This window comes from Aquarana catesbeiana, linkage group LG10 (assembly GCF_042186555.1).
Source record: "Aquarana catesbeiana isolate 2022-GZ linkage group LG10, ASM4218655v1, whole genome shotgun sequence".
NCBI lineage: Eukaryota > Metazoa > Chordata > Amphibia > Anura > Ranidae > Aquarana > Aquarana catesbeiana.
In genome coordinates this window covers 256,981,668-257,009,307 of record NC_133333.1, presented here as the reverse complement: position 1 = coordinate 257,009,307, position 27,640 = coordinate 256,981,668, and the positions used below count along the sequence as shown (strand labels likewise).

Sequence of the window (27,640 nt, the reverse complement as noted above, 5' to 3'; positions counted from 1 at the left end):
TCAGATTAAGTATTATTGTTTAACAGATTGCGCCAGTATCACCCCATTGTATGAAGGATTCTACTTAGTAGTTGATAAGGGTGCCCCATCCACCAGAGTCCGCACCACGTGAGGCACACTCCCCTCAGGAATTACACTCACCAAAAGGATGTACCGGTAACTCAAAAGCCTTGAACACACCAGGTGTCACCCGTTTGATCCGGTTATCTCAAACAGCTCATCGCCCCAGGTGTCAGGGCTGGGCTCAGCCCTTCCTTCTCTGAGCTGGCCGCTCAGCTGTCAGCTGATTGCCTACTCCTTTCTCTCCACCGTTACTCAGCTGTTGATGATCCTGCTCGTCAGTCCTGCCTACTTAAGCCGTCCAGCCCAGAGAATCTCTGCCTTCGCCTGGTCAACATCACAGAGACTATCTCCTGCATTCCTGGTAAAAGACTTGCCTGGCTGACATCCCTTCTGGCTCCAGATCCTGATCCTACGCTCATCTCCGGCTCCCTGACGTTTGGCTTGTCTTACTATCCGTTCCGGTTCCGGAACTCTGGCTATGTTTTGACTACGTTTGTTCTATTTACTTTTATTATTAAACAAGTGTGATTTAACTGTACTTCTGTCTCAGTCTGATTTCATGGTTTCTGACACTAGGGTGGTTAGTCACTTAAAAAAAAAAGCTACACAAAGCGTGACACCGATCAGTATAGAATACCGTCTGCCATCCACCACATTCACTATGTTGATATTATCTGGCTATTCCTTCCTGGTCGTGACACGCACACGTCACTTCCGGTCACTGTAAGGTCCCGCTCTGATGCGTTTCGTCATCACAACTTCAACATAGGGTATTCCATACTGATCGGTGATAACACACAGTTTGTTTTTCAAAAATGCCTACTACAATTTATATTGTGTAAGTGTGATTTTAAGGGGGTGGTCGTCTTGAATAAATGTTTTAAAACAGTATCATGCTATGTGGAACCTTTTTTTTTTTTTTTACATGACTAAACCACCCTGGACGATGAGCTGTTTGAGATAACCGGATCATACGGGTGACACCTGGTGTGTTCAAGGCTTTTGAGTTACATCCTTTTGGTGAGTGTAAATCCCGAGGGGAGTGTGCTTCACGTGGTGCGGACTCTGGTGGATGGGGCACGCTTATCAACTACTACGTAGAATCCTTCACCTACCAATTGAACTGTCTCATCACCCATCAACATACCGGTGTCTTCTCATATGGTTCACATATGAATGCCGGTCATCTTTCATTTATTTGATTGGAGTGCTGCTTTTAGTATTGGAACTTTGTCTATATGGACTAGGACTTTTTACTTACTTGTATATTTATGTTTTATTTAGCGGCTGCTTTATATGTACATAGACTTACGTCATTTACATTTTATATATATATATATATATATATGTTTTCTACATATACGTTTTGGAACTTCATTATCTCCTGAGCGCTGCAATTAGGCCTTTTTAGATACTGAAATTATTACAGTAAACAACATGGTTGTTAAGAAGCGGGCGGCCGCCGTGTCCTTAACAATCGATGAGTAATCAGGGTACTCGGTGTAATCCTAGACTCTGACTTGTCCTTTCAGCCTCAAGTCCAATCATTGTCAAAAGTTTGTAGAATTCACCTCCGTAACATCTCTAAAATTCGCCCCTTTTTAACAAATGAAACCACCAAGCTCCTCATTTACTCCCTTGTTGTCTCTCACCTTGACTATTGCAACTCCCTTCTCATTGGCCTGCCTCTCCATAGGCTCCTCCCCTCTTCAGTCTATCATGAATGCTGCTGCCAGACTTATCCACCTTACCAACCGCTCAGAGTCTGCCAACCCTCTCCTCCAATCCCTACACTGGTCTCCATTCAGTGTCTGCCACCCCTCTCCTCCAATCCCTACACTGGCTCCCAATCAGTGTCCACCAACACTCTCCTCCAATCCCTACACTGACTTCCAACCAGTGTCCACCAACACTCTCCTCCAATCCCTACACTGGTCTCCATTCAGTGTCCACCAACCCTCTCCTCCAATCCCTACACTGGTCTCCATTCAGTGTCCACCAACCCTCTCCTCCAATCCCTACACTGGTCTCCATTCAGTGTCCACCAACCCTCTCCTCCAATCCCTACACTGGTCTCCATTCAGTGTCCACCAACCCTCTCCTCCAATCCCTACACTGGTCTCCATTCAGTGTCCACCAACCCTCTCCTCCAATCCCTACACTGGTCTCCATTCAGTGTCTGCCAACCCTCTCCTCCAATCCTTACACTGGTCTCCATTCAGTGTCTGCCAACCCTCTCCTCCAATCCTTACACTGGTCTCCATTCAGTGTCTGCCAACCCTCTCCTCCAATCTCTACACTGGCTCCCAATCAGTGTCCACCAACACTCTCCTCCAATCCCTACACTGACTTCCAACCAGTGTCCACCAACACTCTCCTCCAATTCCTACACTGGTCTCCATTCAGTGTCCACCAACCCTCTCCTCCAATCCCTACACTGGTCTCCATTCAGTGTCTGCCAACCCTCTCCTCCAGTCCCTACACTGGTCTCCAGTGTCTACCAACACTCTCCTCCAATCCCTACACTGGCTCCCAATCAGTGTCCACCAACACTCTTCCCCAATCCCTACACTGGCTCCCAATCAGTGTCCACCAACACTCTCCTCCAATTCCTACACTGGCTTCCAATCAGTGTCCACCAACACTCTTCTCCAATCCCTACACTGGCTCCCAATCAGTGTCCACCAACACTCTCCTCCAATTCCTACACTGGCTTCCAATCAGTGTCCACCAACATTCTCCTCCAATCCCTACACTGGCTCCCAATCAGTGTCTGCCACCCCTCTCCTCCAATCCCTACACTGGCTCCCAATCAGTGTCCACCAACACTCTCCTCCAATCCCTACACTGGCTCCCAATCCCCCAGCGAATTAAATTCAAAATACTAACCACAACATACAAAGCCATTCATAACTCTGCCCTGAGCTACATCACTAATCTTGTCTCCAAATATCACCCAAATCGTCCTTTCCACTCTTCTCAAGACCTCCTACTCTCAAGCTCTCTCATCTCCTCCTCTCATGCTCGTCTCCAGGATTTCTCCAGAGCCTCTCCCATCCTCTGGAACTCGCTACCTCCATCTATCCGGCTATCCCCTACTCTCGCTGCCTTCAGGCGATCCCTGAAAACTCATCTCTTCAGGGAAGCCGATCACGTCTCCAACAAATCTTTTACCACTTCTATCAGCTCATTCCCCACAGTTACAACCTTTTGTACCACCTGCCCCACCCTATTAGATTGTAAGCTCTTCTGAGCAGGGCCTTCTTAATCCTCTTGTATTTTAATATATTATAACTGTATTATTATTATATTGTAAAGCGCTGCGTAAACTGTTGGCGCTATATAAATCCTGTATAATAATAATAATTACAGTAAACAACATGGTTGGTAAGAAGCGGACGGCCGCCGTGTCCTTAACAACCGATGAGTAATCAGCTGTCAGTGGGGTTTCCTTGCAGACAGCGGAATGTAAAAAAAAAAAAAACAATTGCTGGCAATAAAAAATTAAGAAAGAAAAACGGCGTGGGGTCCCCCCCCCCAAATCTATACCAGGCCCTTCGGGTGCATCTATGCCTAGTATGGATTGGGGGGAGGGCACGCAGTTTTTTTTCATTTTTCATTAGCGACACAATTTTTTTTTTTTAAATTCAGCTGATTACTCATTGGTTGTTAAGGACGTGGCGGTTTACTGGTTGTTAAGGATGCCAGCGGCTGCCGGTTCCTTAAATATGACATGCCACTACTTATTTACCACATTCATCTATCTTTTTCCTTTTTTGAATTGATTTTAACTCCTGTTTTATGTGGTAATTCATGAGCATTTTTGCTTTATGTGGTAAATATCACATAAAGCAATAGTACATTTTTCATTTTTGATATAATGTGGCAGGGTGGTCCTCCTGCGTAAAATCACGTACATGTACGTGATTTCGTGCACGGGGTTCGGGGGCGCGCGCCGGTGACCCGCTGTGATACAGCAGGAGCCAGTCAGCGGGTCCAGCAGACGCGACGTCCGCCGATCATTCTCAGGAGAGGCAGAAAATGGCGGTCTGCCTATGTACACAAGGCAGATCGCCGTCCTGCCAAAGGGGTAGATGGAGATCTTGTGTTTCTGCTAAGTAGGAACACGGATCTGTGTCTTCCCCCAGTTAAAGCACCTCCCCCCCACACGGTTAGAAAGCACTCCCTAGGGACACACTTAACCCTTTGATCGCCCTAGATGTTAACCCCTTCCCTGCCAATGTCATTAGTACAGTGACAGTGTATATTTTTTTTAGCACTGATCACTGTATTGGTGTCACTGGTCCCCAAAGAGGTGTCAAAAGTGTCAGTTAGGTCTCCGATTTGTGCGCCGCAATGTCGCAGTCCCGACAAAAATCGCCGATCGCTGCCATTACTAGTAAAAAATAAAGAAATAAATTAAAATTCCATAAATATATCCCATATTTTGTAGACGCTATAACAAACCAATCAGTATACGCTTATTGGGATTTTTTTTTTTTTTTTTTTTTTACCAAAAACATGTACCAGAATACATATTGGCCTAAACTGATGAATAAATTTGATTTTTTACATTTTTTTTATTGGATGTTTTATAGCATAAAGTAAAAAAAAAAAAAATATATATATATATATATGTTTTCAAAATTATCAGTCTTTTTTTGTTTATAGCACAAAAAATAAAAACCGCAGAGGTGATCAAATACCACCAAAAGAAAGAAAAAAAGAAAAGAAATTTGTGGGAAAAAAGGGACATCAATTTTTTTTTTTGGGTACAACGTCGTACGACCGCGCAATTGTCAGTTAAAGTAACGCAGTGCCAAATCGCATAAAATGGCCTGGTCACGCAGGGGTTGAGAATAAAGGGAAATTGGGACTTTAGATGAAGCAATTGGATAGTGGAGGTAAAAATCAATATAAAATTGTTTTATTGCATAGATATAAAGACAAAAAAAATTTTTTTTTTTTGGTCACGAAGGGGGGGGGGGGGGGGGGGGGTAAACCTCACCTCTCATTGCACACCTGTGTAGATGACAGGTCTTCACCTATCATTGCACACCTGTAGATGACAGGTCCTCACCAATCATTGCACACCTGTAGATGACAGGTCTTCACCTATCATTGCACACCTGTGTAGATGACAGGTCCTCACCAATCATTGCACACCTGTAGATGACAGGTCCTCACCAATCATTGCACACCTGTAGATGACAGGTCCTCACCTCTCATTGCACACCTGTGTGTAGATGACAGGTCCTCACCAATCATTGCACACCTGTGTAGATGACAGGTCCTCACCAATCATTGCACACCTGTGTAGATGACAGGTCCTCACCAATCATTGCACACCTGTGTAGATGACAGGTCCTCACCAATCATTGCACACCTGTAGATGACAGGTCCTCACCTCTCATTGCACACCTGTGTGTAGATGACAGGTCCTCACCAATCATTGCACACCTGTAGATGACAGGTCCTCACCTCTCATTGCACACCTGTGTGTAGATGACAGGTCCTCACCAATCATTGCACACCTGTGTAGATGACAGGTCCTCACCAATCATTGCACACCTGTGTAGATGACAGGTCCTCACCAATCATTGCACACCTGTGTGTAGATGACAGGTCCTCACCTAGTATTGCACACCTGTGTGAAGATGACAGGTCCTCGCCTATCATTGCACACCTGTAGATGACAGGTCCTCAACAATCATTGCACACCTGTGTGTAGATGACAGGTCCTCAACAATCATTGCACACCTGTGTGTAGATGAGAGGTCCTCACCAATCATTGCACACCTGTGTGTAGATGACAGGTCCTCACCTATCATTGCACACCTGTAGATGACAGGTCCTCAACAATCATTGCACACCTGTGTGTAGATGAGAGGTCCTCACCAATCATTGCACACCTGTGTGTAGATGACAGGTCCTCACCTATCATTGCACACCTGTAGATGACAGGTCCTCAACAATCATTGCACACCTGTGTGTAGATGACAGGTCCTCACCTATCATTGCACACCTGTAGATGACAGGTCCTCACCTATCATTGCACACCTGTGTGTAGATGAGAGGTCCTCACCAATCATTGCACACCTGTGTGTAGATGACAGGTCCTCACCAATCATTGCACACCTGTGTAGATGACAGGTCCTCACCAATCATTGCACACCTGTGTAGATGACAGGTCCTCACCAATCATTGCACACCTGTGTAGATGACAGGTCCTCACCAATCATTGCACACCTGTGTAGATGACAGGTCCTCACCAATCATTGCACACCTGTAGATGACAGGTCCTCACCTCTCATTGCACACCTGTGTGTAGATGACAGGTCCTCACCAATCATTGCACACCTGTAGATGACAGGTCCTCACCTCTCATTGCACACCTGTGTGTAGATGACAGGTCCTCACCAATCATTGCACACCTGTGTAGATGACAGGTCCTCACCAATCATTGCACACCTGTGTAGATGACAGGTCCTCACCAATCATTGCACACCTGTGTGTAGATGACAGGTCCTCACCTAGTATTGCACACCTGTGTGAAGATGACAGGTCCTCGCCTATCATTGCACACCTGTAGATGACAGGTCCTCAACAATCATTGCACACCTGTGTGTAGATGACAGGTCCTCAACAATCATTGCACACCTGTGTGTAGATGAGAGGTCCTCACCAATCATTGCACACCTGTGTGTAGATGACAGGTCCTCACCTATCATTGCACACCTGTAGATGACAGGTCCTCAACAATCATTGCACACCTGTGTGTAGATGAGAGGTCCTCACCAATCATTGCACACCTGTGTGTAGATGACAGGTCCTCACCTATCATTGCACACCTGTAGATGACAGGTCCTCAACAATCATTGCACACCTGTGTGTAGATGACAGGTCCTCACCTATCATTGCACACCTGTAGATGACAGGTCCTCACCTATCATTGCACACCTGTGTGTAGATGAGAGGTCCTCACCAATCATTGCACACCTGTGTGTAGATGACAGGTCCTCACCTATCATTGCACACCTGTAGATGACAGGTCCTCAACAATCATTGCACACCTGTGTGTAGATGACAGGTCCTCACCTATCATTGCACACCTGTAGATGACAGGTCCTCAACAATCATTGCACACCTGTGTGTAGATGACAGGTCCTCACCAATCATTGCACACCTGTGTGTAGATGACAGGTCCTCACCTATCATTGCACACCTGTAGATGACAGGTCCTCACCTATCATTGCACACCTGTAGATGACAGGTCCTCTTTAGGCAGAGGAGAACTGGTAACAGGAAAGGTCTTACCTGAGGTCTGCGTGATCGGTCTCGATGGAGACGGTGTACTGCACGTTGTACGGGTTTTTCAGCTGAAACTCGAAGAATTCGGCGGTGCCCAGAGTGGCGTAGACGATGTAATTTGAGGTAATGGCCTGATTCAGCATACTGGAGATACACTCTGCTTTGGTGCGCTCTCTGTACGCCTCAATGATCTGCAAATCTCTGGTGTGCTGAGTGCGCTCCTCCCGTGCAGACTGGAGACGGAAAAAAATAAAAATAAAAGACAGTTCAATAGACGTTCCTGTATAAAACATCTGAGGAGCGGCCACTCGTGGTATGGAGTATATTAAAAGGCAAATCCACCCAAAATCTACAGATCAGTTCTGAGAGGGCTTCTACAATTATAGTACAGTAAAACCTCGGATTGCGAGTAACGCGGTTTACAAGCATTTCGCAATACGAGCGGTTCCTGAGTGTCTCCGAGTGTCTCTGGCGCCCCCCCACCTCTGGCCACATGCGGTACTGCATACACCAGCAGTGACGAATAGTGTATTTAGGTTTTGTGCTGCCCTAGGCCTGACTAAACTCGTGCACCCTGTAATTTAAATATGACCCAACCCTTCCTGTCAAGGCCACACCCCTTGCTGTTTAAGACCCGCCCTGAAATTTTCAAATGGGGACACTAGTTCTGAGGGCCTGGGGGGGGCAATGGATTCCATTAATGTACATAGATTTCCTCTCACTTCCTGTTTGGCTATGGGGCAGGAAGTGAAGGAAAATCTCTTCAATGGGACAGGGATGGTAAAAAATAAACTGACAGGGGCTGTAACCCTCCCTTATTCTATCCAAAATGAAAAAAAAAAGTGTTGCCCATAGTTCTACTTTAAGCACAAATTTATGATAATTTTATGGAGAGGACTAAGAAGATATAACCATGCCAATGGCGCAGTAGAAAATATATAGCACAGGGAAGGTTTGTTGTCCAGGATGAGAGGACAGTCAAAATGAGAAGCGGTGCCCCCCCCCCCCCCACAGTTGCGGAATGCCGGCCGCCCGCATACCGGAAGCAGTGCAGCCGCTTTATAAGGGGCGCTAGACTAATTTGCCTCTCAGCCCAGTCCGCCCCATAAGACTGGCGCTACACTAACAGTGTAGCGCAAGCCGGCGGGGACTCTTTCCGTGCTGCCCCCCTGCAAAGTGCTGCCCTAGGCCTGGGCCTTGTCAGCCTAGGCCAGGATACAGCATGGCAGTGACACTGGAACATATTATCTGAGTTTCCATTGATTCCTGCTCGTAATCCAAGGTACTACTGTAGTTTGTGTGTCTGTTCCCTCCAACGGACCTGAAGATCAGAAACAAGAATGAGGGCGCCACTCATCGCGTCCAATTAGAGTCTAGTAAGTGACAAGGAGAAGGATCCGACGCATTTCAGGGGTTAGAAGTACCCCGTCCTCAGGGCTTGGATTCTGGCTGCTAGAAACATAAAATCATAGAAAAGTGGCCTTATAAAAAGACCAAGTGGTCTATCGAGTCTGCCCCAATTTTTTATCTATACACACACATTTGCCGACCAGCAATGTACCCGTACGTAGCTGGACTTCAAGTGGTTATACAGCTGCAGACATCACCCCGGTGCCAGTTTTTAGAGCTGGCAGTTGGCTCTCTAACAAAGAGATGGCCCCTGCCCCCCACCTATAACTGGCCGTCACAGCAAGGAGCACATAGAAGGGCAAAGTGCATGAAAGCCAAAACCAGAGAACATTCCCAGCTCAACTCACCAACCAGTCTGCTTAACAACCGAATTAACCTGTCCAACAGTCTGCGTTAAAAACAGGGGTTTAGTTGGCACGCATTTGTAAATGCGTAAGCTGCAAGGCCTCTTCACGGCACCCTGTGTATGTTTGCAGTCCTACCGCTACTGAATTTATGAGTGTCTCCACAGTGGGAGCACATGCATTCTAATGGACAGATGAGGGGGCAGGTGGGCCTGAAGGTAGCCCGTTCCCTGTTAAAGACACAGGAGCACAATGGACACCCAGCACAGTGGCCTTGCAGCTTATTCATGCGTTTGCAAATGTGTGCTAACTAAACTCCTGTTTTTAACGCAGATTGTTGGACAGGCTAATTCGGTTGGTAAGCAGACTGGTTGGGAAGCTGAGCTATGGAATGTTCTCTGGTTTTGGCTTTCAGTTGGCTCTCTAGTAAATGCAATCCTAGCGGCTAACTAGCTGATGGATTGCTTTTACAAGCAGCACGAGCGCTGAGTAAGCTGAGCTATGGAATGTTCTCTGGTTTTGTCTTTCATGCGTTTGCCCTTCCATGGGCTCCTTGCCCTGAAGGGCCAGTTATAGGTGGGGGGCAGGGGCAATCTCTTTGTTACTGGTGTACATTTGGTCAGGGGACACACTGGGGCCCCTTTGCTGCCATTGTGTTATGTGCTGGGTGTCCGTGTGCCTTTAAGGGAGACTATGCTACCTCCAGGCCCACCTGCCCCTCATCTATCCATTAGAATGCATGTCCTCCCACTGTGGAGACACTCATAGGTTCAGTAGTGTTAGGACTGCAAGCTATACACAGGGTGCCGTGAAGGGGCCTTGCAGCTTACGCATGCGTTTGCAAATGTGTGCTAACTAAACCCCTGTTTTTAACGCAGACTATTGGAAAGGTTAATTCGGTTGGTCAGCAGACTGGTTGGTGAGCTGAGCTGGGAATGTTCTCTGGTTTTGGCTTTCAGTTGGCTCTCTAGTAAACGCAATCCTAGTGGCTAACTAGCTGATGGATTGCTTTTACAAGCAGCAGGAGCGGACGTCTCCATTCCCCCCACAACATTCCCAGGCTTGCTCAGGCTCTCCCGCCTCACAGGGAGACCAGAGTGGCCAGCTGGCGCTTATATCGGGTAAACTGGCACAGCTAGGGAAGAGCTACATTCTATTGTGAGTGTAAAAGGTTCACCATGGGGACATATGTTCCAATGAAACGTCAAAGTTTGGATTTCTGTTCACTTCCTGTTGTGTCTCCAGGACAGGAAGTGAGGGAAAGCGTCCCTAATGGGCCAGAAATAAGAACTTCCCATCACCCAGTTGGCTTCCCTCATTGTTACCAGCATATGCTGGCGATTGAAGCCCCTTTCTAGTCCTAATGTAGTCTAACGAATTTCGTCCAGACTGAATCACAAGCCCTGACGAAGGAGGCCTTTCTCTATGGAAACGTGTTGGATGTATCTAATTATCTCAATCAAAAAAATATTTTAAACAAATCACCAAGTGAGATAAACGTTTTACTGGACGCGTCGAACCACACACACACCCAAAAAAAAAAATAAAGACCTGACAGAAACCCAAAATGTTTAATGCTGGAGGTACCTAAAAAATATGTTATATGATAAAGAATGACTCCTTTTTTTTGTCGTCAGTCCTCAGGAATAAAATTCCAACTTTTTATATTGTGTTAAATTAATCTGATCAGTTACAGATTTACAATTTGCCCAGAAATGAAGCAATTTCTCCGGCTGTACGTTACCTAATGTATTCTCGGGCTGTGCGCCGCACCTAATCACGACTCTGCTGGCAGCTACATTTAATTCTCAATATCCATTAACAAATCTGTCGAGACGGCTCAGGAATGTACGATGATTAATACATAAGAAATGACCTGATCATTTTTACAAACTCTTGTAATTTACTCACATGGAAAATTGCATCTCCACAGTAAAGGAATGTTATATTCTTACCGGCAGATGGCTGGCTCGCCAACGAGAAAGGTGTTTTCATTCCCAAGATGATGAAATTGCAATATTTCTGCAAGGAACTTAAAACCCTAATTAAGACAGAAGTTTTGATTTTGGATGACGTGTGGAAGAGCGAGAACCTCTGTCTGTGTTTTATTACTCCAAGTTCACAGGAGAAAGTACTGTTGTTGGTCCAAATAAAGTTTAGACGTCACAGTAAATGTTCAAATGGTTTGCTTGCTTTTATGATAGGGCACTATTCTTCGCATTGACACCAATGATGGGGCAATATTCCTCCCAATGACACCAAAGATGGGGCACAATTGCTCCCACTGACACCAACAATGGCCCACTATTCCTTCCATTGACACCAATGATGGGGCACTATTTCTCCCATTGACACCAATGATGGGGTACTATTTCTCCCATTGACACCAATGATGGGGTACTATTCCTCCCATTGACACCAATGATGGGGCACTATTTCTCCCAATGATGGGGCACTATTTCTTCCAATGACACCAATGATGGGGCACTATTTCTCCCAATGACACCAATGACGGTGCGCTATTCCTTCCACTGACACCAATGATGGGGCACTATTCTTCCCCCTAATACCAATCATGGAGCATTGTTTACTCCCTCTGACACTAGGACCACTGACACTCCCTCTGACACCAGTTTGAAGGACAGTAAACTGGCCCATGTGTTTAGAAAGGTTGGAGACCCCTGACCAAGAGGAATACCTGTCATATCTACAGTTACCAGCAGCTGCCAAATCTTGATGAAGGTAGATACACTACTAGGAGAAGGGGGCAGGCAGGAGACACTTGGGTCTAGTACAGGATTTTCTATACAAGGGGGTTAGTTTACTGTCCTTTAGACTTTATGAAGGGGGGGGGGGGGGGGGACTGTGTGCCGCAGGAGTAGAAAAAGTCCCAGCATCAGTCGGAGTAAACAATGCCCCATCTTTGGTGTCATTGGGAGGAATTATTCACCATCGTTGGTGTCTTTGGTAGGAATTGTTACCCCATCATTGGCATCATTGGGCCACATTGTTGATATCAATGGGAGGAATAGTGTCTCATCTTTGGTGTCATTGGGAGGAATAGTGCCCCGTCGGCCTGGCAGGCGGTGCACGGACATGAGGGGCATGTCCTACTGGTGAGTTATGCCTTTCGCTGGGCTCTTTTTTCTATCCCCAATTGACATGCTGGTCATAACGGTCCTAGTAAGCCATATATATCTCCTTTATAGATAATGGTCACTATCTCTGTAGGTGCAAGTAACACTGGGACCATCTGATCGTTTTATCCTGGCCAGCTACACCTCGTTCTACACTGGTGATTAATCAGGTATAATGTTTATCATAGAATGGGAGTTTGGAGCAGGGGTCTGCTCCAATATTTTGCCCCCACCTTTTGAGCCCTCTATATTTGTTTTGATTGTAGATCTTTTGAAGACCACCTTATTCGATTGTTGGAGGCTTCATAACTTTTCACTACCACTAGTAAGCCTTTTATTCATACAGCATATACCAGTATACTTTTTACCTATCTACATATTTAGGGCATTGTTATTCTTTAGGTCCCTACGTTGCACCCCTTTTCGTGGCGGATCCCACCGTATAGCGGTGGGTCCTGTGGCGCCTATGCCCATCCCTAGACTGTACTCCTTGGGCGTTTTATGTTCCATCAAAGGGATGTGAGCATTTCATAATTTGTATAACAAGTAATTAATTAATATAAACTCTGTATTGAAATGTTGTGATACTTCTATTTTATTTTTGTCTCTTTTTATACTACATATGTAGTCTTGCTCTACTTTGCCATAGTGGGTCCTGAAGAAGCCATTTTATTGGTGAAACATTGACCTGGCAGATTGGCTAACGGAAACTTTCAGTCTCCACATTGCTGTTGTGTAATATCTACATTTATTGACTTGTTTTTAGTTTTCCGGTACTGCAGTAGAGTCTGATTGTAACAGTACCTTATGGATCATATATAGGTTTACATGCCATTGTTTTTATGAATTTGCCTTAAGATTTATATATTTTCTATACATTTGTTGTGTCTCCCAGGCTGAGCCCTTAAAGTCTGGTTATGTAAACGGGTTCTGGCTTTACTGGTCCCGTATACTTTTGTATTTCCCATTTCGGATGTGGCTTTAGCCAAAATTCATTTTTTGTCCCATCTCGGTTTCATTGGGAGGAAATGTGCCCCCATCTTTGGTGTCATTGGGAGGAATAGTGCCCCCATCTTTGGTGTCATTGGGAGGAATTGGGCCCCATCTTGGAGTCATTGGGAGGAATAGTGTCCCATCATTGGTGTCATTGGGAGGAATTGTGTCCCATCTTTGGTGTCATTGGGAGGAATTGTGCCCCCATCTTTGGTGTCATTGGGAGGAATTGTGCCCCCATCTTTGGTGTCATTGGGAGGAATTGTGTCCCATCATTGGTGTCATTGGGAGGAATTGTGTCCCGTCTTTGGTGTCATTGGGAGGAATTGTGCCCCCATCTTTGGTGTCATTGGGAGGAATTGTGCCCCCATCTTTGGTGTCATTGGGAGGAATTGTGCCCCCATCTTTGGTGTCATTGGGAGGAATTGTGCCCCATCTTTGCTGTCATTGGGAGGAATAGTGCCCCATCATTGGTGTCATTGGGAGGAATAGTGCCCCATCATTGGTGTCATTGGGAGGAATTGTGTCCCATCTTTGGTGTCATTGGGAGGAATTGTGCCCCCATCTTTGGTGTCATTGGGAGGAATTGTGCCCCCATCTTTGGTGTCATTGGGAGGAATTGTGTCCCATCATTGGTGTCATTGGGAGGAATTGTGTCCCGTCTTTGGTGTCATTGGGAGGAATTGTGCCCCCATCTTTGGTGTCATTGGGAGGAATTGTGCCCCCATCTTTGGTGTCATTGGGAGGAATTGTGCCCCATCTTTGCTGTCATTGGGAGGAATAGTGCCCCATCATTGGTGTCATTGGGAGGAATAGTGCCCCATCATTGGTGTCATTGGGAGGAATAGTGCCCCATCATTGGTGTCATTGGGAGGAATGGTGCCCCATCTTGGTTTCATTGGGAGGAATAGCGCCCCATCTTGGTTTCACTGGGAGGAATTGTGCCCCCATCTTTGGTGTCATTGGGAGGAATTGTGCCCCATCTTGGAGTCATTGGGAGGAATAGTACCCCATCTTTGGTGTCATTGGGAGGAATTGTGCCCCATCTTAGAGTCATTGGGAGGAATGGTCTCCCATCCTTAGTGACATTTGGAGGAACTGTGCCCCTTTGCTGGTGACAGTAAATGAAAAAGTGCCCCAAGGCCTGGATAAAAGCAAGCAAAGGGCCACATCCAGCCCCCGGGCTGCAGTTTGGAGACCACTGGTCTAGTAGATGTCTATAGGGGTTGACTGCACAGAAAAAGCTTGCAAAAGGATTTCAACACTGCAGTGGACCACAGCCATGAGATAAAGGTAAGTATGCACCTGGGAAAGGGGACCTGCCGTATGTACCAACAGTAACCAGCAGCTGCCAAGTAAGTAAGTATTCTGTACATCTAGGCAGAGAAGAGGGTTTAGGGACGGGGGGGGGGGGGGGGGGGCAGGGGGGACTGCACTATGTCTAATACACACTTATTCTTGACATTGATCCCCTCCATTCATAAGGAGGTCGTTGACCCGGGGGCTTTTCTTACCAATAAGAATGATTTCCTGTTGATGAGGTTCTCTTGTGACTCGATCTGTCTGACCGCCATCATTCTCTCCATCTTGCGTCTATAAGAGGCATCGTCCTCACTGTTTGGCTGCTGGTAGGTCATGCTGGCCTCCTTCATCCGGCTGTACAACATGGACGCCAATTCGCCGTCTAAGTCGGCCAGCTTCTGAGCCTGGGAAACATTCTTCTTGGCTGAAGGCACATAAAACGAGGACATTCAGTAAAGATGATCGCTGCGCTCAATCACACAATGACTCGCCATTAGACTTAATTGAGCCTGAAGGGACTTATCCAAACGCGCGGTAATAAGCGTAGCCTTGGAACAAGGTAAGTCGCTTTGTGTGTGACTGGCCGATGCAATAAGTGTAATTAGGCTCGATTGTCAGGCCTTGTATGCAACGCTTTACACAGAGACCATTTTCCTTTTGCCAAGAACAAGTATGGCTCCCATTGTCTGCATCATTTGTCAAATAAATCCCCTTTATACGGCTTATAATCATACAGCAGCCGTATTACATCGGATTCTATGGTGAAAATTAGATTTTTTTTTTTAATTTAATATAATAAATTATGTTTTTTTACATCTAGAAATATGATCAATTACACCTTAATCGACATTTATCAACGGTCGCTGACAGCTGCCAACCCTCAACAGAAAGGCGGCTGATTGCAGAGTTCCCGTCCACTTTACAGATCTCCCAACCCCCCACCCGTACAATCCAGAACAAGAGACTAAGGCCTCCTTCATGCCGACTTAAAGTGGAACTCCAGATCTAGAACTAGCGAAGCTTAAAACGGCTCCCCCCCCCCCCCCCTTTCTAACATATATATTACTGCCCTGTAATAGGAAGATCCAGCACACAGCCTGTGATTGATAGCCTCAGCTCTGTTCCTGTGTGCTGTGTAAAGGGGGATGTGTCCCTTCCCTCCAATCAGCTTTCAGAGCTCTCCTCACTAAGTTCTGCAGAGTGTAACGTCAGCTCTCCGCCCCCTTTTTTCTGAACTCTCAGACAAGTTTATAAATTCTGCATGTTGAATGAATGTAGAGAAGAGAAGACTGCAGATAAGCAGGTACAACTTATGTAGGAGGATTTGTTTAATCTCTGTGTATCACCTAAGAATAGTCCCTTCACTGGGTATATGTAAGGGTTTACAAACACTTTAAATGATTGTAAAGTCTCTTTTTTTTTTAATAACATATCATACTTGCCTCCTCTGTTGCAATGGATTTGCACAGAGCAGCCCAGATCCTCCTCTTCTCGGGTCCCTCTTCACTTCTCCTGGCTCCTCCCTCCTGTCTAGTGCCCCAATAGCAAGCAGCTTGCTATGGGGCACCCGAGCCGAGCCACAGCTCCCTGTATCCATTCAGACACGGAGCTGTGGTTCAGACCGCCCCCTCTCTCTCCCGATTGGCTAACTGACTTTGATTGACAGCAGTGGGAGCCAATGGCGCCACTGCTGTATCTCAGCCAGTCAGGAGGGAGAGTCCCAGACGGCTAAGGGACTCGTGGATAGAGATGGGGCTCAGGTAAGTATTAGGGGGGCTGCTGCACACAGAAGGCTTTTTATCTTAATGCATAGAACGCACCTTCTTCCTTTACAATCACTTTAAGGCCATGTTTGCCCGGGGGGGGGGGGGGGGGGGGTGCACACGGGTTCCCTGTACAGGCAGTCCCATTCATGCCCATTGGAATGCAGAAGCTGCACGGGCACCGACACTGCTCACAATATGACATTAGTGCGGGTTCGGGTCCGCAAACCCATGCTTTCTGCCTTCGGGGGTCCCGCACCTACACGGCTGTCAAATTGGGAGCAGCGACTTTGTCCCTGCAACCGCTGCATCCCAATGGGCATGAATGGGCCTGTCTGTACGGGGGTGCATGGAAATACTTTTCTAGTGGACACGGCCCATGCACGGGCAATACGCTCAGGGGTACATTCAGGGGTACGCTCAGGGGTACGCTCAGGGGTACATTCAGAGGTACGCTCAGGGGTACATTCAGAGGTATGCTCAGGGGTACATTCAGAGGTAAGCTCAGGGGTACGCTCAGGGGTACAATCAGAGGTACGCTCAGGGGTACATTCAGAGGTACGCTCAGGGGTACATTCAGGGGACGCTCAGAGGTACATTCAGGGGTACGCTCAGGGGTACATTCAGGGATAAGTTCAGGGGTACATTCAGGGGTACGCTCAGGGGTACATTCAGGGGCATGCTCAGGTGTACATTCAGGGGGACGCTCACGGGTACATTCAGGGGTACGCTCAGGGGTACATTCAGGGATAAGTTCAGGGGTACATTCAGGGGTACATTCAGGGGCATGCTCAGGTGTACATTCAGGGGTACGCTCAGGGGTACATTCAGGGGTACGCTCAGGTGTACATTCAGGGGTACGCTCAGGTGTACATTCAGGGGTACGTTTAGGGGGTACATTCAGAGGTACGCTCAGGGGTACATTCAGGGGAATGCTCAGGGGTACATTCAGGGGAATGCTCAGGGGTACATTCAGGGGCACGCTCAGGGGTACATTCAGAGGTAAGCTCAGGGGTACATTCAGGGGTACGCTCAGGGGTACGCTCAGGGGTACATTCAGGGGTACATTCAGGGGTACGCTCAGGGGTACATTCAGGGGGACGCTCAGAGGTACATTCAGGGGTACGCTCAGGGGTACATTCAGGGATAAGTTCAGGGGTACATTCAGGGGTACATTCAGGGGCATGCTCAGGTGTACATTCAGGGGTACGCTCAGGTGTACATTCAGGGGTACGCTCAGGGGTACATTCAGAGGTACGCTCAGGGGTACATTCAGGGGAATGCTCAGGGGTACATTCAGGGGCACGCTCAGGGGTACATTCAGAGGTAAGCTCAGGGGTACATTCAGAGGTAAGCTCAGGGGTACGCTCAGGGGTACATTCAGAGGTACGCTCAGGGGTACATTCAGAGGTACGCTCAGGGGTACATTCAGAGGTACGCTCAGAGGTATATTCAGGGGTACGCTCAGGGGTACATTCAGGGGTACATTCAGAGGTACGCTCAGAGGTATATTCAGGGGTACGCTCAGGGGTACATTCAGGGGTACGCTCAGGGGTACATTCAGAGGTACATTCAGGGGTACGCTCAGGGGTACATTCAGGGGTACGCTCAGGGGTACATTCAGGGGCACGCTCAGGGGTACATTTAGGGGCACGCTCAGGGGTACATTCAGGGGTACGCTCAGGGGTACATTCAGGGGCTTGCTCAGGGGTACATTCAGGGGTACGCTCAGGTGTACATTCAGGGGTACATTCAGGGGTACGCTCAGAGGTATATTCAGGGGTACGCTCAGGGGTACATTCAGGGGCACGCTCAGGGGTACATTTAGGGGCACGCTCAGGGGTACATTCAGGGGTACGCTCAGGGGTACATTCAGGGGCTTGCTCAGGGGTACATTCAGGGGTACGCTCAGGTGTACATTCAGGGGTACATTCAGGGGTACGCTCAGGGGTACATTCAGGGGCTTGCTCAGGGGTACATTCAGGGGTACGCTCAGGGGTACATTCAGGGGCACGCTCAGGTGTACATTCAGGGGTACGCTCAGGGTTACATTCAGACGGGCAACTAGTCTCATCCTTCATAAACATCTGCTGGCCGAGGCGCATGCATCCCCCTCGGAGCTGCGGGCGGGCAGCCCATAGAAGCGGACGCACATGAGTTGGATAAATGGACACAATCGCATTTGTCATAATTAGTGAATGGATAAAAGACAATCTTTCCTATTTTTGGTAAATACGTACTGCCCAAGGGTCCGCCTGAAAACAGGCTGCCTCCATGGAAGCCACTTCTACCGTCATGGGAGGTGATGATACGGGAGCGCGATGCCGGGAGAGATTCCGATCTCTTTAGTCTCTGGTCTGAAAGGTGACCTGTGATAGGAAAACATGGTTGTACATGAATCCAAATTTCACTTCAATAATCACAAATAAATCTATTACAAATCAAATGGAAAACTCCCCAGATATGGGTGGGAACATAAAGTGGGAATTTAAAGGAACTTCCAGGGTATATTTTCAATACAAAACATTTATAAACGTTAAAAAACATCATTTACTGTAGATGTACAGAAGTACAGAATTAACAACCAGATTTCACGTGGAAAAAATTATAATAGTCCACAATCCACAGCACTCAACATCGACGCGTTTCATCCTGGATAGTCGCTTCTTCAGGACAGACGCTAAAATATGAGATTATTCACATCATCTAGTTTAAAGTGTTACTAAAGCCACAACAGTAAAATCAGTCTGTATATGCAGAATGGCATGCTTGTTATACTCACTGTGGAACCTAAGGGGTTAATCTTCTGCATTGTGTAAAAAGGCTGTTTGATCCTCCCCTTCTTCCACTGTCCCCAATCCATCTCCTGATAGTACAGAGCCTTGGAGTCACTCTGCACATGCTCAGTTTTGTGTGTATTGCTAGAGAGTTTTCAAATTTGATTTGAATTTGAATCTTCGTTTAGTTATTTTTGATTTGTTTAAACTCGTTACTTTTGTAGTTGGGAAATTCGGATAAATACCAATTTCCAAATCATGAAAAATTAGTCTAATAATTTTGATTCGGAACGAAACGAACCGCACACGTCTATTCTTTATTCATGGATGAACATATGCATTGTATACCACCTATTGCAGTAACATTATCTATTCTATTCTGTTTTACTCTATTCTATTATGTTATTATTATTATTATTAAACATTATTATTATTATTATTATTAATAAACATTATTATTGTTATTATTATTATTATTATTATTAAATATCATTATTATTTGTATTATTATTATTATTATTTTTATTATTCATAATAAATATTATTATTATTATTATTATTATTATTATTATTATTATTACATATCTATTCCTTTCTATTCTATCCCTTTATTATCTATTCTGTTTTATTCTATTTTTGTTTTCAAATTGGCTTTAATTTTTTTTTTTTTTTTTTTTTTTGAGGGTGCATTTGATCAGCACAGGACCAATCAGCACCGTCCAAACAGAGAATTTGGGGTCCTGCAGCCTCATAGGAGGACATTCAGAGGAGAATGAAAACTCCTCCTATAAGCTTTAACCAGACACTGATAGAAGTCACAAGACTGCTATATACTGCTGATGAGAAAAGGTATTTAGCAGTTTATATTGACTAAAATAATTGAATTTCCATGTTCTGTGTACTGCATTGAGGGGCCAATGGACGGGGCCATGTATTGTAAAATCTTGGATGAGAACCTTCTTCCCCCAACCAGAACACTGAAGATGGGTCATGGATGGGTCTTCCAGCATGACAATGACCCAAAACATACCACCAAGGCAACAAAGGAGTGGCTCAAGAAGAAGCATATTAAGGTCATGGAGTGGCCCAGCCAGTCTCCAGACCTTAATCCTATAGAAAATTTATAGAGGGAGCTGAAACTTCGAGTTGCCAAGAGACAGCCAAGAAACCTTCGGGAATTAGAGAAGATCTGTAAAGAAGAGTGGACCAAAATCCCTCCTGAGATGTGTGCAAACCTGATCACCACCTACAAGAAACGTCTGACCTCTGTGATCACCAACAAGGGTTTCTCCACCAACTACTAAGTCATGTTCTTCTTGGGGATCAAATACTTATTTTACTCATATAACATTTGTATTATGTGTTTTTCAGGATTTTTAGTTGATATTCTGTCTCTATTATATAAAATACACCTATGATAAAAATGATAGACCCCCCAATTTTCTTTGTAAGTGGGAAAACTTACACAATCTTCAGGGGAGAAAATCATTATTCCCCCCCCACTGTATATGTCCCATAGTGTGTGGACTCTATAACTTTCCTACAGACTAAATAATGCACTGATTTGGGTTATTTTCACCAAAGAAATGGGGCAGAATACGTTTTTTTTTTTTTTTACATTTGTCAGTATATTTTCATTTATACAAACCTTACAACTTTTTGAGGTGGGAACGAGGGACACCTAATAGCAAAAGTACGTTAGTTATAGGACACACCCCCTGCCACACCCCCTTAAAGGAGAATTATACAAAAAAAATTGATTAGTTAAGTCCACGAGTTTTCTTGCTTTTTCAAGTTTTTTGTTTTTACCACTACTATTCCTTCATACTGCCGTTTTTAATTTAAAGATGCAACAGTTTAATTTGGATGAAAGGTTTAGCTCTGGGAAACACTTTTTGAAAGATAAAAAGTACATTTTATATACAACTATATAGATCAGACCAAAATGATTGACAAATGAGGAGGAAAGAGGGACAGGGGGGCTTTGTTCCAAATCAGGGACAGTAGCTCGAAATCAGAGACAGTCCCTTGAAATCAGGGACAGTAGCTCGAAATCAGGGACAGTTGGAAGCTATGTTTATATAGCAAAAAGATAAAAAAAAAAACAAAAAAAACGTAGTGATTAAATAGCACCAATTGAAAACTCCATCTGTCTAAAAAAATTATCCAATTTTCATTTTGGTGCAGTGTTGCAAAACTAATTTTAACTCAAAGTGTGAGAGAGAGAGTGCTGAAATGCGAAAATTGGCCTGGGCATAAAGGGGGTGAAAGTGTCCGGGATTGAGGTGGTTAAAAAAGAAAAACACGTATCTTATTCCCTGTAAATGTCTCCCCACCCACCCCCCCATGTAACTGTACAAACATTCTCCAGGACAGTCCCTCAAAATCAGGGACAGTCCCTCGAAATCCGGGACAGTCCCTCGAAATCAGGGACAGTCCCTTGAAATTAGGGACAGTCCCTCGAAATCCGGGACAGTCCCTCGAAATCATTCTTTTTTTTACCTCAGAAGCCATTTAGTTCTTATGCAGACAAGGGAAGGTCTTCAAATTTGCTTCTAGATACACAAATGGCTGTATGTATTCTGAGCGGTGGTAGCAGCATATGAATAGATTGCGGTGATCTGCAGTGCTGTGAATGCCTCCTGTGAAGCCATAGAAGGATTTCCACATTCATTCGGTTTTTGCTAGGATCTTAACAGATGCCAACATCTTCATCTGCCTTGAAAGTCGGCAACACCATTGGAAATCCTCAACCGAGTCCAGAGGTCAGAGTCAAGGATTACACCCAGCACCCTGGCATTTGTGAAGGGACCAATGGTTGTGCTTTTGATCTTATTGGTAAAGTCATTGGGGGGGGGGGGGACATGGAAGATGGAAATATAACAAGCTCAGTTTTGGAAAGATTGAGTTTGAGGAAGTGGTGTGACATCCATACCGAGATGTCATTCAGTAACTATGACATCCATGAGGAGATCGAGGGGGTGAGTTGAGGAGTGGAGAGATAGATCTGGGTGTCATCGGCGTAGAGGCGGTATTGGAAGTCATGGGAGGTTATCAACTGGCCCAGGGAAGAGGTATAGAGCAAGAATAGGAGGGGGCAAAGGACAGAGCTTTGGGGTACCCCAACAGAGAGAGGAAGAGGAGCGGAGGAGATGTAGTGGTAAGTGACACTGAAAGTGCGCTGAGATAAGTAGGAGGAGAACCAGGATAAAGCAGAATCACAGAGGCCAAGGGAGTGGAGTTTGCTGAGGAGGAGCAGGTGGTCAACTGTGTCGAAGGCAGCAGAGAGGTCTAAGAGTATGAGTATGGAGTAATGGCCATTGGTTTTACCAGTTAGTAGTTCATTGGTGAGTTTTAGTAGGGCAGATTCAGTAGAATGTTGTGGACGGAAGCTGGACTGTAGGAGGTCGAGAAGGTTGTTGTCTGTAAGGTAGCGACTCATTTGGTCATGGACTAGGCGTTCGATGAGCTTGGAGGCAAATGGGAGCAGGGAGATGGGTATTAAGTTATTCAAACAGGTGGGGTCTAGTGAGGGTTTTTTAAATATGGGGGTAACCAGTGCATGTTTGAGCAGGGAAGGAAAGGTGCCAGAGGAGAAGGAGAGGTTGAAGATGTGGGTTAGGGAGTTTTTAAGATAGAGTGGGAAGGCGGTCCCAGTAATTGTGAGGGGACAGGGTCCACGGAACATGTGGTGAGGTGGGCCATGGAGAGGAGTTTATCAACTTCATCGATGGTAACTGGGCAGAAGGAGGAGAGTATTGAGTGTGGTGGTGGACCTGATGTGTTGGGTAGGGGAGGAAGTTGAAAGCTGGATATCTCCTTGCGAATTGTGTCGATTTTGCTTTTGAAATGGTTGGCAATCTTTTGAGCGGTAAGCAAGTTGGTGGGTGGGGGCAGGGAGGGGTGAAGTAATGCCGCGTACACACGGTCGGACTTTCCGGCGGACTTGGTCCGGCACACTTTCTGACGGACTTTGTCCGCCAGGTGCGCCGGACTTTAAAACGGACGGACTTGCCCACACACGACCGGTGTCTTGCCGAATAAGTTCCTTCGGCGGATAGGTTCCCCCCCTGTACTGCGCAGGCGCAGCGCCTGCGCAGTACGTACTACTGTCGGCCGCCGGAGATAGCCGAAGCTCAAACGCTTCACTCAGCTGTACACGGCGCCTGCGCTCTGGGTCCAGGTTCCTTCCCCACTATCCAAGTGGACCTAGAGGGGGAATCTAAAAGTGCCGAGCGCAGCGAGGCCGTGCCCGAAGCGTGGCGAGCGAAGCGAACCCGCGAGGGGCCCTCTTACAGGCGCCCTGTACAGCTGATTTTCAGCTGTTCCGCTTCGGCTATTTCCGCCGGCTTCTACTGCGCATGCGCAGTAGAGGGGGGAACTAATCCGCCGAGCGGAACTTTCTCGGCAGAACACCAGACTTTTCCGGCGGGCTAAGTCCGCCCGTCTTTCCGACGGACTTTCGCCGGAGGTACGGCGGACTTTCAGAATGAACGGACTTGCCCACACACGGACAAGTCCGTTCATTTTGAACGTGACTCATGTGCGACGGGACTAGAAAAGGAAATCAATCTTGCCGCTTTTATCGGCAAGATTGACACCTTGCGAGCCCCGTCGCGGGGCATACCAGGCCCTTAGGTCTGGTATAGATTATAAAGGGAAACCCCCCTACGCCGAAAAAAACGGCGTGGGGTTCCCCCAAAGATCCATACCAGACCCCGATCTGAGCATGCAGCCCGGCCGGTCAGGAAAGGGGGTGGGGACGAGCGAGCGCCCCCCCTCCTAAACCATACCAGGCCGCATGCCCTCAACATGGGGGGGTGCTTTGGGGGAAGGGGGCGCCCTGCGGGGCCCCCCACCCCAAAGCACCTTGTCCCCATGTTGATGAGGACAAGGGCCTCTTCCCGACAACCCTGGCCGTTGGTTGTCGGGGTCTGCGGGCGGGGGGCTTATCGGAATCCGGGAGCCCCCTTTGATAAGAGGGCCCCCAGATCCCGCCCCCCCACCCTATGTGAATGAGTATGGGGTACATGGTACCCCTACCCATTCACCTAGGGAAAAAGTGTCAATAATAAAACACACTACACAGGTTTTTAAAATAATTTATTAAACAGCTCCGGGGGGGTCTTCCTTCGGCTTCGGGGGTTCCTCCGGTTCCTCTTCTCCCGGCGTCCGGTTGGTTCTTCTCCGCTCTCTTCTCCCGGTGTTCCAGTTCTTCGGCCGGCTCCTCTGCTGTCTTCAGGTAGCTCTCTTGCCAGCAGAGGTCCGGGCTTCTGGGCTTCTGGGCTTCTTGGCTTCTTCCCTCGTCTCTTCTCCAGATGTTGACACGACGCTCTCTCCGGCTGGACTGCTCTCTGAGGGCTCCGTTGTGACTTATATAGGCGGAGACCCCGCCCCCTAATGATGTCACAGTCCCAGCATGCCCAGGGACTGTGACATCATTAGGGGGCGGGGTCTCCGCCTATATAAGTCACAACGGAGCCCTCAGAGAGCAGTCCAGCCGGAGAGAGCGTCGTGTCAACATCTGGAGAAGAGAAGAGGGAAGAAGCCAAGAAGCCCAGAAGCCCGGACCTCTGCTGGCAAGAGAGCTACCTGAAGACAGCAGAGGAGCCGGCCAAAGAACTGGAACACCGGGAGAAGAGAGCGGAGAAGAACCAACCGGACGCCGGGAGAAGAGGAACCGGAGGAACCCCCGAAGCCGGAGGAAGACCCCTCCCCCGGAGCTGTTTAATAAATTATTTTAAAAACCTGTGTAGTGTGTTTTATTATTGACACTTTTTCCCTAGGTGAATGGGTAGGGGTACCATGTACCCCATACTCATTCACATAGGGTGAGGGGGCGAGATCTGGGGGCCCTCTTATCAAAGGGGGCTCCCGGATTCCGATAAGCCCCCCGCCCGCAGACCCCGACAACCAACGGCCAGGGTTGTCGGGAAGAGGCCCTTGTCCTCATCAACATGGGGACAAGGTGCTTTGGGGTGGGGGGGCCGCAGGGCGCCCCCCTCCCCCAAAGCACCCCCCCATGTTGAGGGCATGCGGCCTGGTATGGTTTAGGAGGGGGGGGCGCTCGCTCGTCCCCACCCCCTTTCCTGACCGGCCGGGCTGCGTGCTCGGATTGGGGTCTGGTATGGATTTTAGGGGGGACCCCACGCCGTTTTTTCGGCGTAGGGGGTTCCCCTTCATAATCCATACCAGACCTAAGGGCCTGGTATGCCCCGCGCTCACCGCAATAGGAAAATCTGTTTTTCCTATTGCAGCGAGCGCGAGATGCAATACCCTGCCCTCGCGTCGTATCCGGTCCGTCGGACCAGCATACACACGAGCAGGCTTTCCGTCGGACCAGCACACAGACGAGCGGACTTTCCGCCCGAAACTGAGTCCGGCGGATAAATTTAAAACAGGTTTCAAATCTTGGTCCGGCGGACTTTGGGGAAAAAGTCCGCCGGAAAAGTCCGCTGGCGCCTACACACGGGCGGATTGTCCGGCACACTCTGGTCCGCCGGACCAAGTCCGCCGGAAAGTCCGACCGTGTGTACGCGGCATAAGAAATTAAGGGTAGAAAAGAGTTGACAAAGTTTGGATGAGAGGGTTTTGATGAGTGTTGTAGTAGGTTTGTTTAGCAGTGTGGAGGCAGGAGTTGTATTTGAGAAGGGCAGATATGTAGAGGGTAAAGTCTTGCAGGGATTTAGATTTATGCCATGCTCGCTCAAGAGCATGGCTGCATCTCTCGAGACTTCTGGTGTCGTCTGTTTGCCAGGGTTGTGGCAGATGCGGCCTGGTTCTGCGTGTAGAAAGAGGACCAAGTAGGGAGGATGACAGTGTGTTGTTGTAGATGGAAGTGGTTAGGTCTGGGCAGGACAGGGGTGCGTTTTTGTCATAAAGGCCATCAGTAGCAGAATGGAGAAGGGAAGGGTTGAGGTTGCGAAGGTTTCTGCGGGTAGTGGTTTGTGGGTTGGCAGCATGGGAGGTAGGAGACAAGGAGAGTGTGAAACGGATAAGGTTGTGATCAGAGAGAAAGGAAAGGGGGTGTTAGAGAGGTTGCAGGGAGTGCAGCGATGGGAGAATACGAGGTCGAGAGTATTGCCGTTGGAGTGAGTGGTGGTTTGTGTCCATTGTGTTAGCTTAAAAGAGGAGGTTAGGTTGAGCAGTTGAGAAGTGGTTGCAGTATTAACATTGATTGGAATGTTAAAGTCACCTAGGATGATGGCAGGTACTTCAGAGGAGGGAAAGTAGGGTAGCCATGCAGAGAAGTCATCCAGAAAGCGTGACACTGGTCCAGGAGGCCGATAAATGACTGCGACCCTCAGACAAGCTGGAGAGAAAAGACGAATGCAGTGCACTTCGAAAGAGCAGGGGGAAAGAGAGGTAGTTGTGGGAAGAACCTGGAAGGTGCATTGTGGGGAGAGGAGAAGTCCAACGCCATCTCCTTTTCATCCACTGGGTCTGGTGGAGTGAGTCCAGAGGAGTCCACTGTGGGACAGGGCAGCTGGAGAGGTAGTGTCGAATTCCTGGAGCCAGGTTTCGGTAATAGCAAATAGATTAAGTGATTTGGAGAGGAAAAGGTCATTGACAGAAGCTAGTATGTTGAAGACTGAGCGGGCATTCCAGAGGGCACGTGAAAGAGGGGAGACATAAATAAATAAGAAATAAGGGACAGTCCCTCAAAATCAGGGACAGTAGCTCGAAATCAGGGACAGTAGCTTGAAATCAGGGAGAGGCCCTTGAAGTCAGGGACAGTCCCTCAAAATCAGGGACAGTCCCTCAAAATCAGGGACAGTAGCTTGAAATCAGGGGGAGACCCTTGAAGTCAGGGACAGTCCCTCGAAATCAGGGACAGTCCCTCAAAATCAGGGACAGTAGCTCAAAATCAGGGAAAGTCCCTCAAAATCAGGGACAGTAGCTCAAAATCAGGGACAGTTGGAAGCTATGTTTATATAGCAAAAAAGATTAAACACCACCAAATGAAAACTCTCTGTCTAAAAAAATTGATACAATTTTCATTTGGGTACAGTGTCGAAAAATGTAGTAATCGTCATTCAAAGTGCGACAGCGTTGAAAGCTGAAAATTCACCTGGGTAGGACGGGGGTGAAAGTGTCCGGGATTGAGTTGGTTAAAAAAAAATAGATAAAAAGTTAATTTTTCATACAACTATATAGATCAGACCAAAATGAGGGACAAATGAGGAGGAAAGAGGGACAGAGGGACAGAGAAACTTAGTTCCAAATCAGGGAAAGTCTCTCGAAATCAGGGACAGTCCCTCGAAATCAGGGACAGTAGCTCGAAATCAGGGACAGCCCCTAGAAATCAGGGAGAGTAGCTCGAAATCAGGGACAGCCCCTGGAAATCAGGGACAGTCCCTCGAAATCAGGGAGAGTAGCTCGAAATCAGGGACAGCCCCTAGAAATCAGGGAGAGTAGCTCGAAATCAGGGACAGCCCCTCGAAATCAGGGTCAGTCCCTCGAAATCAGGGACAGTAGCTCGAAATCAAGGACAGTCCCTCCAAATCAGGGAGAGTAGCTCGAAATCAGGGACAGTCCCT

The 27,640-nt window shown here is 47.3% G+C and overlaps 1 protein-coding gene across 1 annotated transcript in view; it reads right to left on the bottom strand.

The window, feature by feature from the left end:
- Window positions 1-27,640, bottom strand: part of NPHP4 (nephrocystin 4) — a 354,636-nt gene that overhangs the window by 53,682 nt on the left and 273,314 nt on the right. Inside the window, exons 19-21 of the mRNA XM_073603693.1 lie at window positions 18,564-18,692; window positions 14,773-14,984; window positions 7,381-7,607 (exon numbers count right to left, since the gene is read on the bottom strand). Coding sequence (XP_073459794.1) covers window positions 7,381-7,607; window positions 14,773-14,984; window positions 18,564-18,692 — 568 coding nt within the window. The remainder of the gene's footprint in view (window positions 1-7,380; window positions 7,608-14,772; window positions 14,985-18,563; window positions 18,693-27,640) is intronic.